This window comes from Zonotrichia leucophrys, unplaced genomic scaffold, assembly GCF_028769735.1.
Source record: "Zonotrichia leucophrys gambelii isolate GWCS_2022_RI unplaced genomic scaffold, RI_Zleu_2.0 Scaffold_34_1600103, whole genome shotgun sequence".
NCBI lineage: Eukaryota > Metazoa > Chordata > Aves > Passeriformes > Passerellidae > Zonotrichia > Zonotrichia leucophrys.
In genome coordinates this window covers 471,962-492,869 of record NW_026992239.1, presented here as the reverse complement: position 1 = coordinate 492,869, position 20,908 = coordinate 471,962, and the positions used below count along the sequence as shown (strand labels likewise).

Below are 20,908 nucleotides of genomic sequence, written 5' to 3'. Positions count from 1 at the left end.
GGTCTCTCCTTCCCCCCCCCCACCACCTCCACCCCCTCATTTGGGAACCGCCCCCTTCATTTGGGGGCTCCCCCTCCTCATTTGGGGACTCCCCCATCCCCTTCTCCATCCATTTCGGGGGTCCCCTTTCCCTCCCCAACCTCACCCCCCCAATTTGGGGTTCCCTTCTATTTTAACCCCCCCATTTTGGGGGCTCCCCCCTCTCCTTCCACCCCCCAAATTTGGGGGCTTTCCTTTCTTTTTTAAACCCCCCCCCCAAAATTTTGGGGGGTTTCCCCCCTCTTTTTTAAACCCCCCCCCCAAATTCAGGGGCTGCCTCCTCTTCCTCCTTCCCCCAATTTGGGGGTTCCTCTCTCCTTTCCCCTCCCCACTTTGGGGGTTCCCCCCTCTCCCTCCACTCCCCCAAATTTGGGGATCCCCCCTCTCTTTTCACCCCCCCATTTTGGGGTTCTCCTCTCTTTCCACCCCCCAAATTTGGGGGCTCACCCCTTTTTGTCCACCCCCCAAATTCAGGGGTTCCTCTCTCTTTTCACCCCCCCAACTTGGGGGCTCCCCCCTCTCTTTTAACCGCCCCAATTTGGGGGTTCCCTTCTCTTTTCACCCCCCCAATTTGGGGTCCCTCTCTTTCCCCCCCCCAATTTGGGGTTTCCCTCCCCCCTTTGGCTCCCCTCCTCCCCCCAAATTTGGGGGCTCCCCCTCTTCCCCCACCCCAATTTGGGGTTCCCTCCTCCCCTTCCCCCCTCCCCAATTTGGGGTTCCCCCCCTCCCCCCCTCCCGATTGGGGGGCTCCCCCCTCTCCCTGGCCATCCCTCGGGGGGCCCCCCCCGGGCCCCCGCTGGGGTCCCCCCGGCGCTGCCGGATGGGGGGGGGTCGCTGAGGGGCCGATGGGGGGCCGGGCGCCCGCGGGCGCCGGGTGCTCCTGCGCGCCTGTCGCTCATCTGGGTCGCTCGTGCACCACTCCCGCCGCCACGCGTCATCCTCCATGCCATCATCACCGCACGCCCCCTTCTCACCCGCGGCACCACGGAGCCCCTCATCCTCAATGCGTCCTCTCCTTCACCCTTGGGCCATCCCGGGCCTTTCCTCATCCTCATGTCCTCTCATCCTCATCCTCATCCTCATCATTGTCATCCTCCTTATCATCCTTATCATCATCCTCATCTTCCTTATCCTCATCCTCCCCATCGCCATCAACCGCGCGCCCTTCCTCACCCGCGGCCACCACGGTGAGCCCTCCTCATCCTCATCCTCATTGTCATCCTTATCATCCTTATCATCATCCTCACCTTCCTTATCATCATCCTCATCTTCCCCATGGCCATCAACCGCGCGCCCTTCCTCACCCGCGGCCACCACGGTGAGCCCTCCTCATCCTCACCTTCCTCATCATCATCATTACCTTCCTTATCATCATCATCGTCATCATCAACCTCCTTATCCTCATCCTCCCCATCGCCATCAACCGCGCGCCCTTCCTCACCTGCGGCCACCACGGTGAGCCCTCCTCATCCTCATCCTCATTGTCATCCTTATCATCCTTATCATCATCCTCATCCTCCCCATGGCCATCAACCGCGCGCCCTTCCTCACCCGCGGCCACCACGGTGAGCCCTCATCATCCTCATCCTCATTGTCATCATCCTCACCTTCATCATCACCCTTATCATCAACCTCGTTATCCTCATCCTCCCCATCACCATCAACCGCGCGCCCTTCCTCACCTGTGGCCACTATGGTGAGCCTTCATCATCCCCATCACCATCCTCACCATCATCCTCACCTTCCTTATCATCCTCAACATCCCCATCCTCATCCTCACCTTCCTTATCCTCATCTTCACCTTCCTCATCATCCTCATCCTTTTTACCCTCCCCATTGCCACCAACCACGTGCGCCATGGTGAGCCTTCATCATCGCCCACATCATCGTCCACATCATCCTCCTCATCCTCCTCATCATCCTCATCTTCATCCTCATCCCACTCACCATCATCCTCCTCATCCTCCCCATCACCGTTGCCCTTCCTCACCCATGGGCACCACAATGAGCCTTCATCACCCTCAATACCATCACCTTCATCCTCCTCCTACCCATGTCCATCCACCGGCCCTTCCTCACCCGCAGCCAGCTCAGTGAGCCTTCATCACCCTCCTCATCAGCCTTCCCCTTCCTCATCCTCTCAGGGACCCCAAAACCCTCATCATCATCATCATCCTCATCTTCAGCCTCACACTCCCTCAACTTCCTCTTCACCATGACAGGGACACAGATGGCCTTCCTCCCCCTCTTCCTCCTCCTCCTCCTTCACCCCCTTCTCCTCCTCCCCCTCCTTCCTCTTCCTCCTCCCCCTCCTCCTCCTCACTGCCTTGGGAAGGTGGGACAGCCTTCATCCTCCCCCTCCTCCTCCTCTTCCTCCTTCTCCTCCTCCTGTTTCTCACCCTCCTCCTCCTCCCCAGCTGCTCGCGGGTACTTCAGCCTGGCCTTCCTCCCCCTCCTCCTCCTCCCCTGTCACCGCCTCTTCCTCCTTCTCCTCCTCCTCGCTGCCTTGGGAACCTGGAACAGCCTTCCTCCCCCTCTTCCTCTTTCTCCTCTTCCTCCTCTCCCTCCTCACGCCAGGCCCGGGCAGGGTTTGGGAGGGCCCTGTGGGGTCACGTGTGGTTTTGGGGTGGTTTTGGGGTGTTTTTTGGTGTTTTGTGATGGTTTTGGGGTGCATTCAGGTGGTTTTGGGGTGTTTGCGTGTTTTGGGGGCATTTTGGAGTGGTTTGGGGAGTGTTTGGGGTTTTTTTTGGTGTTTTGTAGTGGGCTTTTGGTGTTTGGGTGGTTTTGAGGTGATTTGTGATGGTTTTAGGTGTGTTTGGCATTTTTTGGGGTGTGTTTGGCATTTTTGGGGTGTGTTTGGTGTTTTTTAGGGTGTGTTTGGCTGTTTCGGGATGGTTTTGGGGGTTTTATGGTGTTTTTGCCTGTTTTGGATATATTTTGGATGTGTTTGTGCACCCTCAGCCCTCGTGCAAGGCCATTGGGGGGGCTACATGAGGGACCCCCACACATTGGGGGGTCCTGATGGCCCCACAGCCCCTCCCCCAAATTCAGAGGCCCCCCCCCAGCTCTCAGACCCCTCCCCATTCCTCAGAGTCCCCCTGGATGTCATGGACCCCCCCAAATTCAGAATTCCCCATAAACCCTGGGGTCCCCCCTCAAAAATCCCAATTCACCCCCAAACTCCGGGGTCCCTCCTGAAGTCCCCAAATTCCAGGGGGTCCCCCTGCACTCAGCGACCCCCAAATCCCCCCACCCCCAGATCTGGCTCCCCTTTTCTTGCCCCCCTGACCCCGCCATTTTTTTCTCTCCCCCCCCCCAGCGGGCACCACGTACATTTTCGGCAAGGGGGGGGCCCTGATCACCTACACGTGGCCCCCCAATGACCGGCCCAGCACCCGCGCTGACCGCCTGGCCCTGGGCTTCAGCACCCGGCAGCGCGACGCGGTGCTGCTGCGCGTGGAGAGCGCGGCCGGCCTCGGCGACTTCCTGCAGCTCCACATTGTAAGGAGGGGTCAGAAATTGGGGTACGGGGGTGCTGGGGGGGCTGGGAGGGGCTGGAGGTATAGAGGGGTTTAGGGGTCTGGGGGTTTAGAGGGGTCTGGGGGTGCTGCTGCACGTGGAGAGCGCGGCCGGCCTCGGCGACTTCCTGCAGCTCCACATTGTAAGGGGGCAAATTGGGGTCTGGGTGCTGAGGGCGAGATAGAGGGGTTAGGGTCTGGGGTTTAGGGGGTTTAGGGGGTCTGGGGTGCTGCTGCGCGTGGAGAGCGCGGCCGGCCTCGGGATCCTGCAGCTCCACATAGTAAGGGGGTCAAATTGGGGTCTGGGGTGCTGGGGGTGAGGTATAGAGGGTTAGGGTTGGGTTTAGGGGGTTTAGGGGGTCTGGGAGTGTTCCTGTGCATGGAGAGCGTGGCCGGGCTCGGCGACTTCCTGCAGCTCCACATTGTAAGGGGGGCTCAGAAATTGGGGTCTGGGGGTGCTGGGGGTGCAGGCAATCTTCAGGAGATCTCCAGGGGTTCCTGGACTTGGTGATTTCCTGCAGTTCTGCATCATAAATTAGGGGTTGGGGGCTTCATGGGGGTCCTGGGGGGGTTTGGGGGACTCCTGGTCAAGGCTGGGTTTGGTGACTTCCCTCAGCTCCACAGCATAAGAGGGGACAAATCTGGGGTGCAGGGGGGTTAATGGGGGTCCTGGGGGGCTTCCTGCTAAAGGCTGGACTTGGTGACATCCTGAAGGAAATAATTGGGGTCTGGGGGTCCTGAGGGGGTTTAGGGGGCACTCTGTGGGTTCCTGTTAAAAGCCAAATTTGGTGATTTCCTGCATTGTAAAAGCAGTCAAAATTGGGGTGCAGGGCGTTTAATGGGGGGCTCCAGGGCTTCCTGCTAAAGGTTGGATTTGGTGACATCCTGAAGCTCTGCAGGAGAGGAAAAAATTGAGGTCTGGGGGTCTTGAGGAGGTTTGGGGGTCTAGGAAGGGGGGGGGGCTCTGTGCGTTCCTGTCAAAAGCCAAATTTGGCGATTTTTTGCCTCATAAGAGCAGCCAAAATTGGGGTGCAGGGGGGGACTTGGGGCAGGTGGGACAGGCACCCACCGGCGCCCCCCGTGCCCACCCTGCAGGTTCAGGGGGCCGTGGGGGTCCTGTTCAACGTGGGCACCGAGGACATCGCGCTGGAGGAGCGGGGGGCGGCCGTCAGCGATGGGCGCTTCCACGTCGTCCGCTTCACGCGCAGCGGCGGCAACGCCACGCTCCAGGTGGACGGCGGCCCCCTGCACGAGCGCTACCCGCCAGGTACCCCCCGCCGCGCCCCGGGCACCCCAGGGCCCCCAGAGACACCCCCAGGGATGGCCCAGGTGTTCCCCAGGGCTGCTACAGACGCTACAGGTGTTCCCCAGGTACCCCCAGGTCTGTTACAGACCCTACAGGTGTTCCCCAGGGCTGCTACAGACACTACAGGTGTTCCCCAGGTACCCCCAGGTCTGTTACAGACCCTACAGGTGTTCCCCAGGTACCCCTCAGGTACCCCCAGGGCTGTTACAGACGCTACAGGTACCTCCCAGGTACCCCCAGGTACCCCAAGGTCTCTTAAAGAACCCTACAGGTGTTCCCAGGTGTTCCCCAGGGCTCCTACAGACACTACAGGTGTTCCCCAGGTACCCCCAGGTACACCTCAGTACCCAGGCTGTACAGACCCTAAGGTGTTCCAGGTACCCAGGTACCCCAGGCTGTTACAGACCTAGGTGTTCCCCTTGGGCTCCTACAGATGCTACAGTGTTTCCCAGTGTTCCCAGGTGTTCCCCAGGGCTCCTACAGACACTACAGGTGTTCCCCAGGTACCCCTCAGGTACCCCCAGGGCTGTTACAGACCCTACAGGTGTTCCCCTTAGGCTCCTACAGATGCTACAGGTGTTCCCCAGGTACCCCCAGGTACCCCTCAGGTACCCCCAGGGCTGTTACAGACCCTACAGGTACCTCCCAGGTACCCCCAGGTACCCCAAGGTCTCTTAAAGAACCCTACAGGTGTTCCCAGGTGTTCCCCAGGGCTCCTACAGACCCACAGTACCCCAGGTACCCCAGGTACACCTCAGGTACGTCCAGGGCTCCTACAGACACTACAGGTGTTCCCCAGGTACCCCCAGGTCTCTTACAGACCCTACAGGTGTTCCCCAGGTGTTCCCCAGGGCTCCTACAGATTCCACAGGTACTCCCAGGTACCCCCAGGTACCACTCAGGGGCACCCCAGGTCTCTTACAGACCCCACAGGTACCCCCCAGGTACCCCCAGGTACCCCCAGGGCTCCTACAGACCCCACAGATAACCCCCAGGTACCCCCAGGTATCCCCCAGGTACCACTCAGGGACACCCCAGGTGTTTGGGGACACCCCTATGGCACCTTGAGACACCACAGGGACACCCCTGGGACACCCCAAGGCACCTCAGGGTGCTCAGGGACACCCCTGGGACACCCCCATGGCACCTGTAGGGACCCCAGGGCACCCCCAGAGCACCCCCAAGCCCCCCCATGGCACCTTCGGACACCCCGGGGTCACCCCAGGTGCTTGGGGACACCCAGGGTCCCCCCTAACGAGGGCACTAACGAGGCAGCGCTAACGAGGGGTCCCACGGCCACACCCCCTGCCCCTCCCCCGCTAATGCCCCCCTAAAGGCCACATAAACCCCCCCAGGGCCACCCCCACCCCGGTGACACCACGGCCAGGGCTGGGGACATCAGCAGGGGCGTCACGGCTGTGGGGACAGCAATGGTCACACCGTGGTCACGGCGTGGTGGCACCACTGGTGACATCTGTGGTGGCATTAAAGGTGGCATGGTGGTTGTGACACTGTCCCACCATGGTGGCACTGGTGGTGGCACTTGTGGTGACACTGATGGTCATACCGTGGTCACGGCGTGGTGGCACCACCAGTGACATCTGTGGTGGGACTAAAGGTGGCATGATGGTTGTGCCATCGTCCTGCCATGGTGGCACTGGTGGTGGCACTTGTGGTGACACTGTGGCCACGCCAGTGTGATTCCAATGGTGACACCCTGATGGCGCTGTCAGTGACACCATTGTCCCACCATGGTGACGTTCATGGTGACACCGTGATCCCATCATGGTTGACACTGATGGTGACACCAGGGATGAGGCCACGGTCACAGCGTGGTGACAGTGTGGCCACACCGGGCTGCCATAAATGGTGCCACTGGTGATGCCGATGGCGACAACAGTGGCAAGACCATGGTCCCTCCATGATGACAGCAGTGGTGGCACTAATGATGAGACCATGGTGACACTGATGGTGACACCAATGGCCAGACCACAGTCCCACCATGCTGACACTGATGGTGACACCATTGGTGCCAGTAATGATGGTCCCACCATGGTGACACTGATGGTGACACCAATGGCAAAGCCACAATCCCACCGTGGTGACACCAAAAGTGCCACTATAATGAGACCACGGTCCCATCATGGTGACACTGATGGTGACACCAAGAGTGCCACTAGCTGGTCACTAACTGATGACACCATGGTACCATCTTGGTGACGCCAACAATGCCATTGAGACCACGGTCCCATCTTGGTGACACTAATGATGCCACTAACAATGACACCACGGTCCCATCATGGTGACACTGATGGTGACACCAAGAGTGCCACTAACTGGCCACTAACTGATGACACCATGGTACCATCTTGGTGACACCAACAATGCCATTGAGACCACGGTCCCATCTTGGTGACACTAATGATGCCATTGGGAACACGGTCCCATCTGGGGTCACCAATGATGCCACTGACAATGACACCACGATCCCATCTTGGTGACACTGATGGTGACACCAATGACAAGACCACGGTCACATCTTGGTGACACCATCGATGCCATTGAGACCACAGTCCCAACTTGGTGACACTAATGATGCCACTAACAATGACACCATGGTCCCATCACGGTGACACCAACAATGCCACTGACACCACGGTCCCACCACAGCGCTGCCGCCGCCAATGCCGCAGTGCCACCATTCCGTGACACGGTGACACAGCCGTGCCGCCACCGCCGATGCCCCCGCCGGTGCCACCCCGTGCCGGTGTCCCCGTGCCCTGCCCCGTGTCCCCGTAACGCTCTTCTCCTCCCTCCGAAGGCAGCGGGGACAGCGAGCGGCTGGCGCTGGCGCGGCAGCGCATCCCCTTCCGCCTGGGGCGGGTGGTCGATGAGTGGCTGCTCGACAAAGGTAACGGCAGCGAGCGCCCCCCACACCTGGGCACCCCCCACACCTGGGCACCGCCCCCACACACCTGGGCGCCCCCCACACCTGGGCACACCCGCTTGTGGCCGGCACCCAGAGATTTTTTTGGGGTCCCAGGTGTCTGGAAGCCACTGAATTTGGGGAGTGTCTGGGATCCCCCCAACACCTGGAGGCTCCCACACCTGGGCACCGCCACACCTGGGCGCCCTGGAATGTGGGCACTCAGGTGTGTGGGACCCACCTGTTTGGGGTCCCAGGTGTTCGGGGATCCCGGCGTTTGGGACCCCGATATTTGGGGGTCGCAGCACCTGGGCCCCACAGGTGTCCAGGAGCCACAGGTCCCGGAGGACCCCGTTGTCCAGGGACCCCCCCCAGGTGTCCGGGGATGGAGCCCAGGTGTTGGGGGAGGGGCCAGCCCCTGCCCCGCCCCCTCATTACCTGGTTAAAGGGATGCTAACGCACCTAACGGCCCCCCTAAACCGCGCTGAGCCCAGAGCCCCCCTAAAGCCGCATAAACCCGCTAAACCCCCTAACCCGCACCTGCCCCGCACTGCCCGGGGCCGGGGCTGCGCCAGGTGTGCGCAGGACAGGTGTGCACAGGACAGGTGTGCACCACGGCTGGGGCGTGCGCCAGGTGTGCACAGGACAGGTGTACACCAAGTGTGCACCAGGTGCGTGCCAGATGTGTGCCATGGCTGGAATTTTCACCAGGTGTGCACCAGGTCTGAGCCATGGCACCGGGTGTGCACAGGACAGGTGTGCACAGGACAGGTGTGCGCCAGGTGTGTGCCAGGTGTTCACCAGGTGTATGCCATGGCTGGAACATGTACCAGGTGTGCACCAGGTGTATGCCAGGTGTGCACAGGACAGGTGTGCACAAGGACAGGTGCACACCAGAGCAGGTGTGCACCAGGTGTTCACCAGGTGTGCACAAGGCCAGGTGTGTGTGAGGAAGGCGCACAGGTGTGTCCAGGTGTGCACAGGAGCCGCCCCAGCCTCGCACGCCCCGGCCCCGCCCCGGCAGGGTCCCTGCCCCTCCCCCCCCGCCCCAAATGACCCAAAATTGGCCGAATTGAGCCCGAGCGGAGCCGGGGGCCGGGGGGGGCGTTGGGGTCCCTTTAACTGCCCGGGGGGGGAGGGGGGTGGGAGGGGGGGCGGGGCAGCTCCTCGTGCCAGGCACACCCAGGTGTGCCCAGGTGTGCGGGCGGGGGGCGGTGGAGGGTGGGCGTGGCAGGGTGAGGCAGGTGGGGCAGTGTGGGGGCGTGCCAGGTGTGTGGGTGTGCCAGGTGTGGGGTGAGGCCGTGCCAGGTGTGCCAGGTGTGAGATAAGGCTGTGCCAGGTGTGGGGATAAGGCTGTGCCAGGTGTGGGGTGAGACCATGCCAGGTGTGAGATAAGGCTGTGCCAGGTGTGAGGATAAGGCCATGCCAGGTGTGCCAGGTGTGGGGTGAGGCCGTGCCAGGTGTGCCAGGTGTGGGGTGAGGCCGTGCCAGGTGTGCCAGGTGTGGGGATAAGGCGGTGCCAGGTGTGGGGTGAGACCATGCCAGGTGTGAGATAAGGCTGTGCCAGGTGTGCCAGGTGTGAGATAAGACTGTGCCAGGTGTGCCAGGTGTGAGATAAGGCCGTGCCAGGTGTGAGGATAAGGCCGTGCTAGGTGTGCCAGGTGTGGGGATAAGGCTGTGCCAGGTGTGCCAGGTGTGGGGATAAGGCCATGCCAGGTGTGGGGTGAGACCATGCCAGGTGTGCCAGGTGTGAGATAAGGCCGTGCCAGGTGTGGGGTGAGGCCGTGCCAGGTGTGCCAGGTGTGAGATAAGGCTGTGCCAGGTGTGGGGATAAGGCTGTGCCAGGTGTGGGGTGAGACCATGCCAGGTGTGAGATAAGGCTGTGCCAGGTGTGCCAGGTGTGAGATAAGGCCGTGCCAGGTGTGCAGCTGCCCCATCCATCCATGGGACAGTGCCAGGGTGACAGTGTCAGGATGAGCCAGGTGAGCCGGTACCTGATGTGCCAGGTGTGTCAGGTGTGCCAGGTGTGTGAACCCCCCGTCTCCATCCATGAGAGGGTGTGTGAGTGTGGGGTGACAGTGTCAGGGTGATGGCGTTGAGGTCACAGTGTTGGGGTGACAATGTCAGGGTAGCACAGGTGAGCCAGGTGAGCCGGTACCAGGTGTGCCAGGTGTGCGAGCCCCCACTCTCCACCCAGGCCGGCAGCTGCCCCTCTCCACCAGCCAGGGGGATGTGTGTGAGTGAGGTGACATTTCTGGGGTAGCACAGGTGGCACAGGTGACACAGGTGAGCCGGTACCAGGTGTGCCAGGTGTGCGAGCCCCCGCTCTCCCCCCCAGGCCGGCAGCTGACCATCTTCAACAGCCAGGGGGATGTGTGTGAGTGAGGTGACAATGTCGGGGTGACATTTCTGGGGTAGCACAGGTAGCACAGGTGACACAGGTGTGCCAATACCAGGTGTGCGAGCCCCCATTCTCCCCCCCAGGCCGGCAGCTGACCATCTTCAACAGCCAGGGGGATGTGTGTGAGTGAGGTGACATTGCTGGGGTAGCACAGGTGATGCAGGTGAGCCGGTACCAGGTGTGCCAGGTGTGCAAGCCCTCCCCTCTCCCCCCCAGGCCGGCAGCTGCCCCTTTCCACCAGCTGGGAGATGTGTGTGAGTGAGGTGACATTTCTGGGGTAGCACGGGTGGCACAGGTGAGCCGGTACCAGGTGTGCCAGGTGTGCGAGCCCCCGCTCTCCCCCCCAGGCCGGCAGCTGACCATCTTCAACAGCCAGGCGCGCGTGCGGGTGGGGGGCCGGGACCGCGGCCGCCCCTTCCAGGGGCAGCTCTCGGGGCTCTACTACAACGGGCTGAAGCTGCTGGCGCTGGCGGCCGAGGGACACCCCCGCGTGCGGCTCGAGGGGGACCTGCGGCTCGTGGGGGACCCCCCGCCGCCCCCCGCGCCCCCCGGCGCCACCCCCGCGCCCCCCGACATGGCCACCACCATCATGGAGACCACCACCACCATGGCCACGACCACCACCCGCCGCGGGCGCTCGCCCACCCTGCGCGACACCGTCGCCCAGGTAAATGGGGAGGCCGGAAATGGGGGTCTGGGGTCGTGAATTTGGGGGGGGTTTTAGGGGAGGGGGAGGCACTGGGACAGCTAAATGGGGAGTGGGAAATTGGGGGAGATGGATTGAAGGAGGGTCCTACCAAGGATGAGGGGGGCTAAAATGGGGTCTGGGGGGTGGATATGGTGGGTAGGGGGGTTTAGGGGATGGGGGGCACTGGGAGAGGTAAATGGGGAGTGGGGAATTTGGGGGGGTAGGGATTGAGGGAGTGTCCTACCAAGGATGGGGGCTAAAAGGGGGTCTGGGGTCTGCAGGGTTGGATATGGTGGGTGGGGGGGTTTAGGGGAGGGGGTGGCACTGGGACAGGTAAATGGGGAGTGGGAAATTGGGAGGCGGGGAGGGATTGTGAGAGTGTCCTACCAAGGATGGGGGATGAGGGGTAAAAGGGGGGAGGGTCTGCAGGGAATTTGGGGAAGGATGGGGGGTCCCAAGGGCCGGATATGGGGGGTAGGGGGGCTGAGAGTGGGGCAGGTATGGGGGGACCCCAGAGAGGCGCTGGATCCCGCACACCTGGGTGCGCTCAGGTGACCCCTGACACCCCTCCCTGTGTCCTGGGGGGCTCTGGGGGGGTTTGGGGGTCCCCAGGCCCGCACTGACCCCCCAATGTCCCCCCCAGAACACGGACGATCTGCTGGTGGCCTCGGCCGAGTGTCCGAGCGATGACGAGGACCTGGAGGAGTGTGAGCCGGGCACAGGTGGGTGCTGCTCCGGGGCCCCGGGCACGCGCGTGTGGCACGGCCTGGCACGCGCGTGTGGCACGGCCGCAGAGCCCGGGGCTCTTCCCAAACCCCCCCGGCGGAGGTGTGCACACGCACAGGTGTGGGGAGTGCACACGCACAGGTGTAGGGGTATGCAGGTGTTGCACACGCGTGTGAGCAAGGAACATGCCAGGCTGCTCACGGCAAGGGGACACGCGGGTACGGGAGCTGCTCACACACCTGGACAGGTGTGCACACACCTGAACTGTTCACAAACACTTGGACAGGTGCACACACGCACACACCTACAAAGGTGTGCACACACAGACACACACAGACACAGACACACCTGCACAGGTGTGCACACACCTGAACTGTTCACACACACCTGTATAGGTGTGCACATACACACACACACCTGCACAGGTGTGCATGCACCTGAACTGTTCACACACACCTGGACAGGTGCACACACACCTGAACTGTTCACACACACCTGGACAGGAGCTGCTCACACCCTCACAGACACAGGTGTGCATACACACCTGAGCTCACACACACCTGAACTCACACACACACCTGAACTCACACACACACCTGAACTCAAACACACACCTGAGCTCACACACACCTGAACTCACACACACACACCTGAACTCATGCCTGCCCCACAAACTCAGCCCCCCCCCACACCAGGGTGCCCCCCTTGTACACCCAGGTGCCCCCCCTTGCACACGCCCTCCCACCTGTGGCCCCGCCCCTCACCTGTGGCCCCGCCCCCCCACCTGCACAGGTGTTCCCGCCCATTCCGAGCGCACACCTGAGCTCAGGGGCTGTGCAGGCCCCACCCCCACCCCCTGCTTCCCCTGACGGATGGACACTCGGACATTCGGACACTTGGACAGACAGGGAGGATGCCCCGGTCTGGGGTCACCCCGTGTGACACCTGCGCTGTCACACCTGTGCTGCCACCAGGACCTTGGCGAGGACCCTCCCCCACCCCCAGTGTCACACGGTGACACCCCCTGGACACCCCCAGGTGTCACCTGGACACTGGAGACCCCCCCTGGACACCTGGCACCCACAGGTGTCACCTGGACACCTGGATGTCCCCAACAGGTGTCCCCAGGACACTCCAATCCCCCAAAACCCCATTTGTGGGGGAGTGGTGGCAGCGGTCAGGGGAAGGGGGAGGAGCGGGGGACGGACAGATGGACATGGACGGACAATGGACAGACAGTGGACGGACAATGGATGGACAATTGACCATGGATGGATGATGGACAGCGGTCCATGGATGGATGGATGGATGGGAACAGATCCAGGGATGGATGCACGGATGGATGGACACACGGATGGGTGGATCCATGGAGAGCTGGACCGGTGGATGGACAGATGGACACACGGATAGGTGGATGGGTTGAAGGATGGATGGACGGACGGATGGATGGATGGATGGACACAAGGATGGACGGATGGAGGGACGGATGGACAGTTGGATGGATGGATGGATGGATGGATGGACACAAGGATGGACGCATGGATGGATGGATTAGCAGATTTGAGGTCAGAGGATCTGAGGGTGCACAGACATGTGGCCAGGTGGCTGAAGGGGCGGATTTAGGGATGAATGGATGGACACATGGACGGATGGACACATGGATGGATGGATGGATGGATGGATGGATGGATGGATGATGGATGGATGGATGGATGGATGGATGATGGATGGATGGATGGATGGATGATGGATGGATGGATGATGGATGGATGGATGGACAATGGATGGATGGATCGATGGATCGATGCATGGATGGATGGATGGATGGATGGATGGATGGATGGATGGATGGATGGATGGATGGATGATGGATGGATGGACACATGGATACATGGATGGATGGATGGATGGATGGATGGATGGATGGATGGATGGATGGAATCAAAGACAGATGGACACATGGATGAGGATTGGATGGACACAGCTGGGTTTAGGGATGGCTGAATGGACTCAAGGATGGATGGATGGATGGATTCAAGGATGGGTTCAGGGATCCATGGATGGATTTAGGGATGGACAGATGGCTCATGGATGGATGGATGTACGGATGGATGGACAGATGGATGGATGGATGGATGGATGGACGGATGGATGGATGGATGGATGGATGGATTCAAGGATCTATGGATGGATTTAGAGATCGACAGATGGTTCATGGATGGATGGACGGATGGATGGACGGATGGATCCGAGGCTGGTGGCCAATGGCCGGTGGCTGATGGCCGGGGGCCGGTGGCCAGTGGTGGCCGGCGGTGGCCGGGGCCGGCCGGGGCCGGGCGCTGGCGCCGCAGGGGTGGCCGCGGCACCTTCTCACCGAGTGTCTCTTCTCTTCTTTTCTTTTTGTTCTTTTTTTCTCTTTTTTCTCTTTCTCTCGTTTTTTGTGTGCTTTCCCTTCCTTCCTGCAATTTCTTTTTCCTCCACGCTAAAATCACCCGGCCCCATCCCGCGATGTAAGTTGACGGCAGCGCCGCGGTTTGCTCTTAAAAAAAAAACAAAAAAAAACCGAGGAAAAAAAAAAAAGAAGTAGAGGAGGAATTAGCTAAAAAATGCAAAAAAAAAAAAAAAAAGAAAGAAAGAAATAAGTAACCTTAGAGCGGAGCTGGCGCGGAGGCGGCCGGAGGCGGCGGGGGGGGGTCGGGGGGCGCAGGGGGCGCGGCGCCGGGGGCTGACGGGGGTCCCCCCGTCCCGTTTCTGTCTCCGCAGGCGGGGAGCTGGTGCTGCCGGCGTCCCCGGGCCCCCCCGCGCCCCCCGCCGCCCCCCGCGCCCCCCCGGGCTGCGGCCCCGACTGCGACGAGCCCTCGGGCTTCGCCTCGGGGGAGGCGGCGGACCCCGAACCCGAGCCCGGCCACGCTCCCGGCCCCGAGCAGCCGCCGGCCGACGACGAGGACTTCGCGGGGCTGGGGGGCGGGGGGAGCCCCGAGGCCGCCGCCCCTCCGGCGGCCACGGCCGCGCCGCGCGGCGCCGGGACCGAGCCCACGGTGGCGGGAGCGGCTCCGCCCGGGCTGGTGCCGGCGGGCGAGCGGCACCCGCGGGAGGGCGGCGCGGGCGGCGGGGGGCGGCGCGGGGGGGGTTCGGCTCCTCCCGTGACCCGGCGCCCCCCCGTGCCCCCCACAGCCGCGCCCGGAGCGGTGGAGGTGGTGCGGGAGGCGGGCGGCACCACCGGCATGGTGGTGGGCATCGTGGCGGCCGCCGCGCTCTGCATCCTCATCCTCCTCTACGCCATGTACAAGTACCGCAACCGCGACGAGGGCTCCTACCAGGTGGACCAGAGCCGCCACTACATCGGGGCCGCCCCCGCCGCGCCCGGGGGGGGCCCGGGAGGGGCTCCCGGGGCCGCGTCCCCGACCCCGCCCGCGGGGACCCCCAAGGAGAAAGCGGCGGCCGCGCCCCCCAAGGCGCCGGGCAAAGCGCGGCGCAACAAGGACAAGGAGTATTACGTGTGAGGGGGGGTCTCCGCGCGTGTCCCCCCGACCCCCCCCGGTCCCCGCCGCCATTCCCGGGGGGGGGGTCTCACCCGCCCGACCCCCCCGACCCCGCCCGCCGCAGCGGGGGCGCCTTTGTGGTCTCTCTGTGTGTGTGTCCCCCCCCCCCGACCCCGCCGCGGGAACCGGGGGGGCGGCGCGCGTGTGGGGGGGCGCGGGGGGCGCGCGGGACCCCCCCGCGTGGGGTGTGGGCCCCCCCCCCCTCAAACCGCTCCCCTTCCCAACCTCGGATCGGTTTTTTACCGCCCCCCCCCTCGCCCCCCTTCCCCATTCCCCGGGTATTTCTTTGGGTTTATTTTTTAATTTCGAGAGCCCCGATTGGCGTCGGGACCTCCCCCCCCGGGGTCCTGCCGGGACCCCCCCAAAAGCCGCCCCGAATCCCTCCGAGCCCCCCCGGGCCGCCCCCCCCGCCGCGCACAGAGGAATACACGGTTCTATACTTCGTACAGCGGCTCCGCCTCTTCCTGCGCCGCCCCCGGGACCCCCCAAACTCCCCCCGGGGAGGGGTCCCAGCCCTCCCCTCCGCCAGGGGGCGCTTCTCCCCCTCTCATGGGCCCCGCCCTCAAAATGACGTCATCCTATCGGCCCCGCCCCCTCCGCCCACCCGTGGCGCTTCCGCCCCGCGCGCGGGACCGGCGCAAGGAGCGCGCGGAGCGGTGACCCCGCGGTGACCCCACGGTGACCCCTCCGTGACCCCGCTCATGGACGGGGAGGGGGAGGCGGAGGGGGAGGGCGCGTCCGCCCCGCCGGGCGCCGCCGGTGAGGGGGCGGGGCCACGGGAGGGGGCGGAGCCGCGAGTCCGGGTGTGGGCGTGGCCGTGGGACCCCCGTGGGTGGGGGGTGTGGGGCGCTTTGGGGGCCGTAAGACCCCCGGGGGAGCGTGGGACACTTTAGGGGGGGGTGGTCTGGGGGAGGGCGTGGCCGTGGGACCCCCCCCGTGTGTCCTTTGGGTGTGTCCCGGGGGTGTGTCAGTCTGGGGGGGTGGGGTCCCGGGGGAGGTTTGGGGCTCCCGAGTGGGTTTGGGGTTCCCTGGGTGGGGGTCTCGGGTCTCGAATGGGTTTGGGGTTCCCTGGGTGGGGGTCTCACGCCCCCCGGTGCCCCCAGCCCTGCCGGACGGGTCGGGGCTGTGTCAGTGAGGACGGGGGTGGTTGTGGGGCGGTGTGGGGGTCCCGGGGGTTGTGTGGGAGTCCCGGGGTTTATGTGGGGGTCTCGGAGGGGTCTCACGCCCCGCGGCGCCCCCAGCCCTGCTGTACCTGCCGGACGGGTCGGCGCTGCCGCTGCCGCTGGAGCCGCCCCCGGGCCCCACGGCCGCGGAGCTGCTGCGCCGCCTGCAGGGGGCGCTGCGCCTCCCGCCCGCCGCCAGCGACGCCCTCGCGCTCTGGTTGGGGTCGGAGCTGCTCGGTGAGGGGGACAGGGGGACACTGGGGGGACAGGGGGATATGGGCATTGGGGGGACATTGGGAGGAACGTGGGACATACGAGGACATGGCGGGGTCACAGCTTGCGCTGTGGTTGGGGTCGGAGCTGCTCGGTGAGGAGGGACAGAGGGGACAGGGGGACATGAGGACACAGGGGAACACATGGAGACATGGAGGGACAGGGGGACATTGGGGGATATGGGGACATGGGGGGACATTGGGAGGGACAGGGGGATATGGGCATTGGGGGGACATGGACATGGCGGGGTCACAGCTTGTGCTGTTGTTGGGGTCGGAACTGCTCGGTGAGGGGGGGACAAGGGGAGGGACATTTTTGGGGACAGATGGACATGGACATAGGCAGGACATGGCCATGGGGAGACGCAAAAGGACATTGGGACACTTGGGGACATGGGGACACAGAAGGGAAATGGGACCATGGGGATATGGGGGGTTGAGGGGGTCACAGCTCGGTTCTGAGCAGAGCTGCTCGCTGACCAGGGGACATTGGAGGGTCCCATGAGGGACAGACAGGAGGATCCCCTGGAGGATGGGGTGGGGGGGTCCCTGTGCCCTTGGGGGTCCCCGTGGGGGTCCCCAGGTGGGTGCCAGCCCTGTGTCCCCCCCAGAGGTGCAGCTGAAGCCGCGGCACCGCCCCCTGCGCCTGGTGCGGCACTGGCCGGAGCTGCTGCTGCGCTTCAGCCTCGGCTCGCCCGCGGCCATCGCCCAAGGTGAGGGGCTGGGGGGTCGCGGGGGGACCCTTTGGGGACAGGAGGGTCTCCTCGAGGGTCCCACTGACCCCCTGCCCCCCCAGATGAGCCGTGTCTGCAGCTGCGCAGGAACGTGTTCTTCCCCAAGAGCCGCGAGCTGGAGGTGAGGGGGGACAGGGGGGTCCCCAATGTGGGGGGATCCACGGGAGGGGGCACGGGGGGGTTCAGGGAGGGGTCTGCGGTGGTTCGGGGGTCTCTCTGTGTGACCTGGGGGTGTCTGTGGGTCTCAGCTGCAGGAGGAGGAGCTGCTGCGGTTGCTCTATGAGGAGGCGCGGGAGCAGCTCAAGGGGGGGCGCTACCCCGTGGACCCCCCCGAGGCGGCCGAGCTGGGGGGGCTCAGCTGCCGCCTGCGCCTGGGGCCCTTCGAGCCCGGCCGGCACACGGAGCTCAGCCTGCGGTCAGCACCGGCGGGACCCTGCCCGCGGGACCCCTGCCCATGGGACCCCCACCCGAGGGAACCCCTGCCCATGGGACTCCCACCCAAGGGAACCCCTGAGATTCCCTTGGGGACCCCACCCAAGACCACCCCCGTGATCCCCCACCTGGGAGGCGACCACCCATGGGATCCCCGCCACCTGGGACCCACCCATGGGAACCCCTCCGGGACTGCCCCACCCCACGGGACCCCATCCCGCGCCCCACGGTACCCCCTGACCCCCATGTTCCGCCCGTGCCCCTCCCGATCCCGGTGTGACCCCCGGTGTCGCCCCCAGGCCGCTGCTGGGGGAGCTGCTGCCGCCGGGTCCTCCGGCCCGCTGGGGGGCGCTGTTCCGGCGCTCGCGCGAGCCGGGCCCCTCCCAGCGGCTGCTCGAGGCGTTTGCGCGTGCGCCGGGCCCCGAGGCGCCCCCTGCCGGATTGTACCGGGACTTCCTGCGCCGCTGCCACGCCCTGCCCGGCTACGGGTGAGGGGGGGGACCCCGGTTAGACACCTCCGGGGGACACCCCCCAATTAGAGACCCCCAGGGGACACCCCGAAAGGGACACCCCAAATGGGACACCTCAATAGGACACCCCCAATGGGATGGACACCAAGGGACACTCCAAAAGGGATACCTCAGTGTGACACCCCCCAATTGGACACCTTCCAATGGGACATCCCAAAATGAGACATCCGAAATGTCACACCTCAGTGGAACACCCCTAATGGGACACCTCAAAGGGACACCCCAAATTTGACATCCCAGAAGGGACACCCCCAGTCAGAGACCCCCATGAGACATCCCCCACTGATGCCCCCAGACCCTCAGGGACCCTGACCAAGCCCCCTCCCAGGGACCCCTGCAGAGCTCAGGGACACCCCCAGATTGACGGGGACCCCCCCAAATCACCAGGGAACCCCAAAAGAACCCCCTGTGCACCCGCCCTGCCCCCCAGAGACACTCAATGAGCCCCCCAGACCCCCAGGGAGCTCTCCCAGAGACCGCCCGTAATCTGAGCCCCAGAGACCCCCCCAGACCCACAGGACTCCCCCAGGACTCCTTCTAGACTCCCAAGTTCCTCAGCATCTTCACCCCACACTGCACCTGGGGCCCCATAAATTTGGGGAGGACCCAGAATTTGGGGTGACCCAGGTGTGTTGTCCCCCCTCCCCGTTTCCAGGTGTGCCTTTTTCCCAGGAGCCATTGAGCGTCCGTCAGGGGGGCTGCTGGCCCGGGGGGGGCTGCGCCCCGTCAGCGTGGCCGTGGGGCTCGAGGGGGTCACCATCATTGACCCCCGCCAGAAGGTACTGGGGGGTCTGGGGGGGCAGGATGGGGGTCAGGGGGACTCTGTGGGGCAGGATGGGGGTCAGGGGGCTCTGTGGTTAACCCCTGTGCCCCCCTCCCAGCATGTGCTGCTGTCCCTGACCTACCCCGAGCTGTGCTGGGAGCTGGTGGGGGCCGTGGGGCAGGACGGGGACCCCGGGGGGCAGGAGGGGGACCCCACGGAGCCCCCCCAGCTGTGGCTGGAGTTCGATGGGGACCACGAGGGAGCCCCCGTGAACCGATTGCTGCGCGTGTTCTCCCCACAGGTGCGAGTGGGGGGCTCTGGGGGGGAGTTTGGGGGGAGCAGAAGGAGGGTTTGGGGGCGCTTTAGGGGGCAGCTGGGTGGGGTCCCTGGGGGATCAGTTTGGGGGTGTTTGGGGATCCTGGGAGGGTCAGTTTGGGGGTGTTTGGGGATAATTTGGAGGCCCTATGTGTGAGTTTGGGGGTCCTGAGATGGGTCCCAGGGGTGTTGTTTTGGGTATCCCTGGGGGTGTTTTGGGGGTCCCTGGGGAGGGGGGGTCTCTGGGGTGGATTTGGGGTTCCCTGGGCGGGGTCCCGGAGGTGTTTGGGGGTCTGTGGAGGGGGTTTGTGGGTCCCAGGGGGGTCTCTGAGGGAGCGTCCTGGGGGGGAAGGTTCGGGGGTTCCCTGGGGGGGTCCCGGGGGGTTTTGGGGGTCCCTGGTGGGGGTCTCGCTCCGGTGCTGACAGCGCCCCCAGGCGGAGCTGATGAGCGCCCTCATCGAGTGCTGCATCGAGCTGGGCGGGGCGGCCCCGCCCCCCGAGGAACAGGCCCCGCCCCCCGCCGGTGCCGCGGCCACGCCCCCCGAGGCGGCCGGAGCGCGTGGCGCCCCCTTGCGGCGGCAGGAGAGCGTGACCCGGCCCCGCCTGCAGCGCCTCGCGACCATCGACTACGTGCGGGACGGTGCGACAGGCGACAGCGCGACATGGGGGACAGCGGGGACATTCGGGGCATTGGGGACATCGGGGCCATTCGGGACATCGAGGACATGGGGGACAGCGGGGACATGGGATACATCTGGGACATGAGATACATCTGGGACATGGGGGCATTTTGGACATGGGGGCATTCGGGACATGGGGAACAGCAGGGACATGGGAGACATTGGGGACATGGGGGACAGCAGGGACATGGGGGACAGCGGGACATGGAGGATACCTGGAACATCGGGGACATCTGGGACACTGGGGACAACCAGGACATGGGGGGCAACGGGGACATGGGGGGTACAGGGGGACATGGGGACAAGGGGGCTATCAGGGACATTGGTGACATGGGGTACAGCAGCGACATGAGGGACATTGGGCACAGCGGGAGGTATACGGGGAGATGGAGGACAACAGGGACCATGCTGGACATGGGGGACACACACACACATGGGGTGACCCCAGCTGCTGGGGGGGTATGGGGTTGAGGAGGGGGACAGGAGGGCGGTCAGAGGACATGGCGGGGGGGGGGACAAGGACCTTGGGGGAGAGTCTGACCAGCAGGGGACACAGCGTGGTCTGGGACACCTGTGGGGTGGCACAGGTGACCCCGAGGCGGTTCCTGCCCTAAATCCCACCCCAATGTCCCCCCCCATGCAGGGCAGGAGCTGCGGCGGGTGAAGCCCCCCCGGCGCTCGGCGTCCTTCTTCAGCCGGGGGGGGGCCGGGGGCGGCTCCTACAGCCCCGTGGCGGGGGGCACGGGGGGGGCCGGCTCCGAGCAGGGCTGAGCCCCCCCGGGACCCCCAAACCCCTCCCAGTTCAGACTGGGAGCACTGGAAGCCCCCCCCTCTTTGTACTCACACACCCCAATAAACTGCACTGACCCCCGG

The 20,908-nt window shown here is 64.3% G+C and overlaps 2 protein-coding genes and 1 long non-coding RNA gene across 20 annotated transcripts in view; all 3 read left to right on the top strand.

The window, feature by feature from the left end:
* The window catches only part of NRXN2 (neurexin 2), a 48,625-nt gene extending 33,059 nt beyond the window's left edge, over window positions 1-15,566 (top strand). For 6 of the 18 annotated variants that reach the window (XM_064736983.1, XM_064736986.1, XM_064736987.1 and 3 more), the window contains 6 exons: window positions 3,359-3,540; window positions 4,653-4,824; window positions 7,685-7,774; window positions 10,538-10,857; window positions 11,522-12,200; window positions 12,255-13,359. In XM_064736983.1, the coding sequence (XP_064593053.1) occupies window positions 3,359-3,540; window positions 4,653-4,824; window positions 7,685-7,774; window positions 10,538-10,857; window positions 11,522-12,200; window positions 12,255-12,427 (1,616 nt within the window). In that variant the 3' untranslated portion in view covers window positions 12,428-13,359. Of the gene's footprint in view, window positions 1-1,242; window positions 1,605-3,358; window positions 3,541-4,652; window positions 4,825-7,684; window positions 7,775-10,127; window positions 10,376-10,537; window positions 10,858-11,521; window positions 12,201-12,254; window positions 13,360-14,367 lie in introns of those variants that run through there. The other 12 variants (XM_064736993.1, XM_064736991.1, XM_064736992.1 and 9 more) reach the window with 7 other exon arrangements.
* Window positions 4,846-5,192, top strand: LOC135460249 (uncharacterized). Its single transcript, XR_010443194.1, has 3 exons — window positions 4,846-4,958; window positions 4,990-5,010; window positions 5,042-5,192. It is a non-coding gene; the product is annotated as an uncharacterized LOC135460249 (long non-coding RNA).
* Window positions 15,567-15,753: 187 nt separating the features above from the next.
* On the top strand, window positions 15,754-20,908 carry FRMD8 (FERM domain containing 8). Its single transcript, XM_064737105.1, has 10 exons — window positions 15,754-15,905; window positions 16,388-16,546; window positions 17,193-17,294; window positions 17,378-17,436; window positions 17,564-17,730; window positions 18,047-18,235; window positions 18,933-19,056; window positions 19,159-19,341; window positions 19,791-19,995; window positions 20,679-20,908. The coding sequence occupies exons 1-10, from the start codon at window positions 15,848-15,850 to the stop codon at window positions 20,804-20,806; spliced, it is 1,374 nt and encodes a 457-aa protein (XP_064593175.1). The 5' UTR covers window positions 15,754-15,847; the 3' UTR covers window positions 20,807-20,908.

Bases quoted from the DNA above. Each gene is read 5' to 3' on its own strand.
- FRMD8 (XM_064737105.1), top strand. From the start codon at position 15,848: ATGGACGGGGAGGGGGAGGCGGAGGGGGAGGGCGCGTCCGCCCCGCCG. The intron at 17,437-17,563 runs GTGAGGGGGGAC...TGTGGGTCTCAG, and splicing joins CCAAGAGCCGCGAGCTGGAG to CTGCAGGAGGAGGAGCTGCT. The intron at 19,996-20,678 runs GTGCGACAGGCG...CCCCCCATGCAG, and splicing joins CATCGACTACGTGCGGGACG to GGCAGGAGCTGCGGCGGGTG.